Raw genomic sequence first — 7434 nt, 5'->3', positions numbered from 1 at the left:
GGGTTTTATACCACGGAAAAAGGCCCCGTCACAAGGCATGTTGTGCTGATGCTGTTTCTCTGAGGAGCTGATTTTCTAGCATATCCCCGGGGAAGAAACTTTGCTTTGTCAAGGAATAGCCTGTCTTTGATAGAGACTCACTTTCCATGACCACTCCCCACCCTTCCCCAGAAGAAACTTTAGCTTCCTGGTGGGTTTCCCCAGAGGTGGAGACTCTGGGGCCTGGTCTTGTGCTAGGAGTCGGGGGAAGAGAGGAAGGGAAAACAGGAGGTAGCATTGGGGAATATGGGAATAAAAAGGCAAGCAATTTAAGAAAGAGAAGTAAGAAGCAAGAACCCGTGGTGGACAGAGATTAGAGCAGGGGGTAACCAGTGTCCACCGCACAATGTCCTCACAGGTGGTTGCACCATATCCCCAGTATCTCCACCTGTGGTCGGAAGGTGGCCAGGCTGTCCTGAAGAAACTGCTTTCCCAAACTACCCTGAAACAGCGTGGGGGTGGGCACCCACCAGGTGGGGCTCAGAAGGAAAAGGGGGCTGGGGAGCTGGACCAGTGGGGCCGGCATATTTCTAAGTGCTGGGCATCAGGGAGCCTGGACTCCTGGGTCCGGGGAAAGAGAGGAGACCCAGATTTCCCATCCAGTGAGACTCAGAGGGTGGCCCAGACCTCCTCTATCAGGGTTCTCCCTCCCACCCTTTCCTGGCAAGATATAAAAGGGCAGGGTACCCAGAAGCAAGAGCAGGAGCAAGAGTTCCAGCCTCCCTGACCATGAGCCCTGCCTTGCAGCTGGCTATCCTGGGCACGACCCTCATGCTGCCCTGTGAGTGGGGACCCCGACCTGGGAGGGCCTTTTCCTGGAGGATGGGCTCAGATGTATTTCTCTTCCCATCTCAGGAGTGCAGGCCCTGATCTGTCAGTGGGGGACACATAAGTCTGTGAGGAGCATATCGGAACTGCCCCTTAAGTGGACGTCTGGCAACGAGTCATGTGAGGATGGCTGGGGTTGCCAGGACACGCTGATCCTCATTGAGAATGGTGAGCAGGGCCCTGTGGGCCCCAGGCCTAACTCCTACCCTCTCCGAGGAGAGGCATCCTTCCCTGCCCAATCCTACTGTACTCTGTGTAGGGACTCAGAAGTCCTGCCCCTCTCAGCCAAGAAGCTGTCTCCTCCTCAGCAGGAATAGCCCCCGGGGTGCCTACTCACCTTTCCAGCCTTTCACCCCAGACCACTTTGCAGACCCTCCTGCTAGGCCTCTGGAGTCCTGATCCCTGCCTCTCCTCCCTCAGACTCAGGAACCCAGCCCCCCACTCCCCCATCTCTCCTCCCTTAGACCCAGGAGTCGAAATACCCAGCCGCTTCCTCCCTCAGACTCAGGAGTCCAGGCCCCCCCAACCCCCTCCTCCTCCAGACCCAGAAGTCCAGATCCCCAGCCCCCTCCTCCTCCAGACCCAGAAGTCCAGGTCCCCAAGCCCCCTCCTCCCTCAGACCCAGGAGTCCAGACCCCCCAACCCTCTCCTCCTCCAGACCCAGGTGTCCAGGTCCTCAGCCCCCTCCTACCTCAGACCCAGAAGTCCAGGTCCTCAGCCCCCTCCTCCCTCAGACCCAGGAGTCCAGAGCCTGATTCTCTTTTGTTGCAGGACCCCAAGTGAATGTGGTGATCTCCAAGGGCTGCACCCCAGTGGCAGATCAGGATGTCCTCATCAGGGAGCACAGTGCAGGCCCTGGCCTCTCCATCCTCTCTTACACCCATGTGTGCCGGGAGAAAGACAACTGCAACAGCCTGTCCACCAGCCTCCCACTCTGGGCCCTGCCGTCCACCACAGGTGCGGGGTGGGAGGAGCTGGGGGAGAGAAGGGGCCGGCAGGCACGGGGCAGCAGCAGGGCTGAGGAGTGAAGTGAGCACAGAGGCAGCTTCCACTTCGATCCCTCTGCCCTCCCAACTCCCTGTCCACTCTGTCTGGGGCTCCCTCCCTCACCACCCCTTCTTCTCTTGGTCCTGGAGCAGAAACCACACTGATGTCCTGGTGTTCAAACCCCTAGCTTAGACTCAGGCACGGCCCTACCCCAGGGCGTGCTCCTTTCTCCTTGTCTTCCTCCTCCTCTTCCTCCTTTTTCTTCTATTTAGAATTCGATTCACTCATGTTTTATTTAGGGTTTTGGCAGTTCCTCTTCCAAAGTGAAATTAGCCTGTAACTTAAATTTTTTTTTATTTGAGTCTAGTTGATACACAATGTGACATTAGTTTCAGGTGTGCAAAAGTGATTGGCCAACTCTGTGTGTGGTGCTGTGCTCACCACCGGGGTAGCTCCCTTATGTCCACACAACCCTGTTACAGTATCATTAACTGTACTGTCCTTGTCTGGTACCCCAAATCAGGTTTGGGGCAACGTTTGTGCTTCTCTACTCCTTGGAATAGTTTGTGAACACGAGGGTCTAGAGTTCTTGGACTGTTTCATGGGACCTGTGGGTGAATCCACTGGTTCCTCCTGGGGTACCCCTCCTCCACTGCACCCCATCCTGTGCCCAGGCTCAGGTGTCCCTCAGGGCTTCTCCTATTCCTTGCCCCACCCCTTGCTCTCTCCCTTGCCACCTATCCCTGATTCCCTGGTGTGCCTGCAAGGGAGGGGCCAAGGAGGGCACATCTGTGGGAGACTGGGGAGGTTGCTTCTTGGGATCAGCAAAGCAGGGGGCGGGGGGTGGTGGAGAGCAGGCCCCCATCCAAATCCAGAGCCCTTGCCTCACCTCCCCAGGCCCAGGCTCCCTGCGGTGTCCAGTCTGCTTGTCTACAGAAGACTGAGTCTGCCACAGAGCTGATGTGCCCGGCCAGGAGCACACACTGCTACCAGGGGGCAATCCAGCTCAGGGGAGGTGAGCCAGGACAGGAGGTCCCCGTGGGCCATGGGAAGTGGGGTGCTGAAGCAGTGGGAGGAGGGGTCTGAGGACCAAGATCTGGGGCCTGAGGAGGGTGGCCCCCCGGGGGGCGAGGTGGTTCCAGCAGCGTCTCTCTCCCTCCCTTCCACCCACCCCCCACCCCTGTCCACAGGGAATATCTTCAGCATTCTGAGAGTCCAAGGATTCACGGCCCAAGCAGGGTGCAACCTGCTCAGTGGGACTCAGAAAATCGGGCCCATCGAAATGAGTGAGGACTGCAGCCCTAGAGTATCAAAGAGCAGTGAGTATCTAGTAGCAGTGAGTATCAGCTCACTAGAAGCACCTGGGATTGGGGGGGTGCGCTAGGAGGAGCCTTGAGGAATCTGAACGTTTATTAAGGTCAGATCCGTGGGCCTTTGGCGGCAGAGTTTAAGGACTAGGAATTTCATGTTGAGAGGGATGGGGACCTTCTAGAGGCTTCCAAGCAGAGGAGAGACCTGAATGGACTTACCCTCTTACAAGGATTCCCCCTTGGCTGCTGGGGGCCGGGGGCGGGAAATCTGGGGAAGCAGGTTGAGTGCCAGCACCTCCGCCCTGGGGGAAGCAGTGGAGACAGGTGGGAAGCCTGCAAGGTCCTGGCGGTATTTTGCAGCTGAAGCCACAGGATTTCCTGATGGGTGCAACCTGAGGGAAAGGCGATTGTCCAGAGTTCCAGCAACAATTTCCTGGGGCAGCTGCAAGACAGGAGGGGCTGTTGAGCAAGACAGGCAAAGGGCGGTTGTGTCATCTGCAGAGTGGGGTGCAGGAGGGTAGATGAGCAGGCCTCCCTCCCGGGGCCTTTGGTGAAGGTCGCACATTTTGTGGTAGCTGAGGATGGTCAGCACCCGCCCCAGGGAGCGGGAACACCTGTATTCCGAGCTCAGCTCTGCCAGTCACCAGGGATAGCACATGGGGCAAACTCCTGCACAAGTCCTCTGCCTCTGTTTCCCAACTTGACATTGGGGTGATGATTAAGCCACCTATGCTGGAGGTTGCTGTGAGGAAATGAGGTAACCTGGGTGAGGGGAGTCCCCTGGGGGGCCTACATGAGCTAGTCCATGGAAAGCAGCCACCACAGTCTGGCACATAGTTGATGCTCAGTGCGCACTAGGCGTTTGTGTATTTTGGTCAGGAACATAGCGTTTCTCAGTTCAAGGAAATAAATGGTGGGGGCGCCTGGCTGGTGCAGTGGGTTGAACGTCCAGCTGTTGGCTTTGGCTTGGGTCATGATCTTAGGGTTGTGGGATCCAGCCCCACGTCAGGCTCCACACTCAGCTGTGGAGTCTGCCTGGGTTCCTGTCTCTTCCTCTCCCTCTCCCTCTGCCCCTCCCGCTCCTCTCTCTCAAATAAATAAATGCATATATATATATATATATATATACACATGTATATATGTTTAGGGTTGATATATATTTTATAGATTTTTATATATTTATAGATTATATATATTTATATTAATATATATTTATATAATATTAATAATATATTTATATGATTTGTATTTATATAATATTAAAATATTAATTATATACTAATTAATATATTATTAATTATAATATTAATATAATATAAATATCTTTATATAGATTTATAGATCTATATATATTTTAGATATATATCTACATATAGATATATATATTGATGGATATATCTATAGATGTCCATATATATAGTGGCAGGCTGACCACCTCCTCCAGATGAGGGCCGTGAGCACCAGAGAGGGCAAGTAGATTTTGACTTAGGCCAAAGAAGAGCCATTACACCTGTCATACCCAAAGGGAGGAGGGGCCTTCCTCAAGGACCCTTGGGAAAGGCTCCTGCAAGTGTTCAGACAAAAACAGGGTGAAGAATGGGGATGGAACCCCGACTTCCAAGGTCCCTTCTAAATCTGAGATTGAGGGACTCTGTGGCCAGGTCAGCTGGAAAGTGACCCAAGAATGTAGCCACCTTCCCAAGCACGGGAACCAGAGGGATGGACATGGCTGATTCCCTGGCTTACACAGACCCTTACACACCAATTTCTTCTCCCTAGCTTTTCTGACCTGTGAACGGGGGGTCACACTGTACAGCGATCAAGACCTGTCTCAGATACCCCGCAAGTGGAACACAGACCACTACGAGTTTTGTAAAGTTGGGGAGGTGTGTCAGGAGACCCTTCTGCTCGTTGATGTAGGTACGTGGGCTGCATTCGGGGTCCCGAGTGTCCTCACCCTGGTTCCTCTCCCCCGAATTTCCTGCCAGGTTCCCCTGATGCCTCAGATTCTAAGTTCAGGACTTCCTCCTTCTGTACCTTGGTTTGCCCTTCTGGAAACAGGTGAAATGACAGCAGTGCTAGCACCTACCTTGCTGGGTGGTTGTCATAGTCCGTGCGAGGGAGGGCCAGAAACAGAGCCGGCAGAGTATAAGCCCACTGAGCTCCCACCGTGTGCCAGGCACTATTTTAGGCACTGTGGACCCCTTGCATCTTCCTTCCTCTGGCTTTACACACCAGTGGGGAAGCAAAAAACAAAACAAAACAGAGTAAGATGCGGATGTGAAGCTGAGAGCAACCCTGCCGGGGATAGGAGGTAGGGAGAGTTAGAAGGTTCCCATTTGAAAGTGGGTGCTCCAGGGAGGCTGTCCTGATCAAGTGTTGCATTTGCAGAAGAACTGATTAATGGCAGAGCTGACTCTCGCCCCGGCCTTTCCCCTACCCTCAGTGTGCCCTGTGCTCTAGAAACCAGGCACCTGCACTCAACTCTCCGCCTGCCTGCTGAGCATCGGGGGCTCCATCTCCTGCCTCTGATCATCAGAGCCCCACTCCCCCAGCCCAGCTTTTGCTCTCTCGCCCCCCCACCCACAGGACAAAAATCAATCATAGTGGGAAGCAAAGGCTGCAGCAAGGAGAAGACGCAGGATGCCCCGACCATCACCGTATACTCGGGGGCCCCCCGGAGTGCTGGTGGCCTCCTATGCCCATTTCTGCTCCTCCAACAGGTGCAACAGGGCCAGCAATACCAATGTCCTGTTAAAGTCTCTCCCTCTTCCAGGTATGGAAGCCCAGTGGGTTGGGTGGGACCAGGGATACCAAGAGTTGGGAAAACACAGAGACTTCGGGGATCGAGGAGGGTGGCTCCAGCTAGGAGCAGAGCTGTGCACCCCAGCCTTCCCTCTACTTTTCAGCTGCTCCTGCCCCAGGAAACTTGCAGTGTCCCATCTGTGTGAATCTCTTTGGATCCTGCCCAGAAAACCCAGAAAATGTTATGTGCCCCACTGGCACCACTCATTGTTACAGTGGTTACATTACGATCCGGGAAGGTGAGTGCTGATGGCCAGGTCCCAAGAATGCAGGGTTGGGGGCCTGGATTCACTGGTTCTGAGGTGGGAGGGTACTTGAGGCCCTGACTCAAGGGTTTGAGGGTGGGGTGGCTTGGGGACTCAGATTTCTAGGTGTCTGAGGGAGGAGAGGACTAAACGCAGTCTCCTGGTCTGAGGGGGCTGGGGGAATCTGGGGTTTCAGGGTCTTAGGACTTTAGGCATGCTGTCCTTTGAAACCTCTCTGACTCACTCTCTAGGTGGGGTATACTCCAACTTGAATATTCAGGGCTGTGTGACCCAAGCTTCCAGCTCCTTGCTGAACCATGCACAGAAAATCGGGGTCTTCTCGGTGACTGAGAACTCTGAGGAAGAGCCGGTGACTGAGAATAAGAACCTTATTCTCCAAGCTGGAGCGGCCCCTATGCCCTTACTGGCTTGGGTGGTGGGGCTTGGGCTATCCCTCGCCCTCTGGTGTGAGATATGTCACTGCTGACCCCATTTCCCTATGATTCTTAGCTCCTTGCTGACGCCCTACCCAGCCTTTCTTTTGACCTCATAACCAAACAGCCTTGGCCACTAAATTATTTCCTTGCCTTCTCTGAGAATCATCATCTGCGGGCACAGCCATATACTTCAATGTCCTGATAACAACATACAGAAGCAGCTGGGGAAAGCTGAACTTGACCTCTGAGAGAGATCAGGAGTGGCCACATGTGTCTGATAATAAAGACATCGTCCTTTCCCTGGATGCTGGGGTTTCTCTGTGTGCAGGGGAGGGCAGGACACACTCAGATCTGTTGCAGGGAGAGGAGGAGCCTCTCAGGACAAGGAGTCCATCTCAGGACATTCCTTCATTGTTCTGGTGCATGTCCCCATTCCAGCTTAGAGGTAGCAGAGCCTTCAGGATGCTTGGGCCAGAGGTATGTGTGTACCACCATGACCTGAGGTGGTGGTGTACCACTGATGAGGCTTTCCTCTTAGCTAGCAGGGCCCCAGCACAAAGGGGGATTCATCCTACCTGAGAAGCTTGACATAGAAGATTTGCAGTTTCCTGAGGCTGATCTCCTTGGGTCTCTGTGATCATCCAAGGCCTGAGAAGGGAGAGGAGAAGTCCTCACCATTACTAGAATCTGTAGGGGGAAAGGTGTGTGGGGGAGGTTTTCAGAGGGCTGCCTGCTACACACTCTGATCTCAGGCTGAGAAAGCCACCCAGCCCATATCATAAG

At 54.0% G+C, this 7434-nt stretch overlaps 1 protein-coding gene across 1 annotated transcript; it reads left to right on the top strand.

Annotated features, from left to right (window-relative positions):
* Positions 1-768: 768 nt before the first annotated feature.
* Positions 769-6956, top strand: CD177 (CD177 molecule). Its single transcript, XM_032839085.1, is given in 11 exon segments — positions 769-820; positions 895-1035; positions 1639-1824; positions 2752-2794; positions 2796-2869; positions 3045-3173; positions 4944-5084; positions 5754-5833; positions 5835-5940; positions 6074-6208; positions 6466-6956. Coding segments are annotated over 11 exon segments (1323 nt in total). The 3' UTR covers positions 6702-6956.
* Positions 6957-7434: the final 478 nt, after the last annotated feature.

Source organism: Lontra canadensis, unplaced genomic scaffold (assembly GCF_010015895.1).
Source record: "Lontra canadensis isolate GAN:19392208 unplaced genomic scaffold, GSC_riverotter_1.0 scaffold107, whole genome shotgun sequence".
NCBI lineage: Eukaryota > Metazoa > Chordata > Mammalia > Carnivora > Mustelidae > Lontra > Lontra canadensis.
This window is presented reverse-complemented; position numbering and strand designations above follow the sequence as displayed.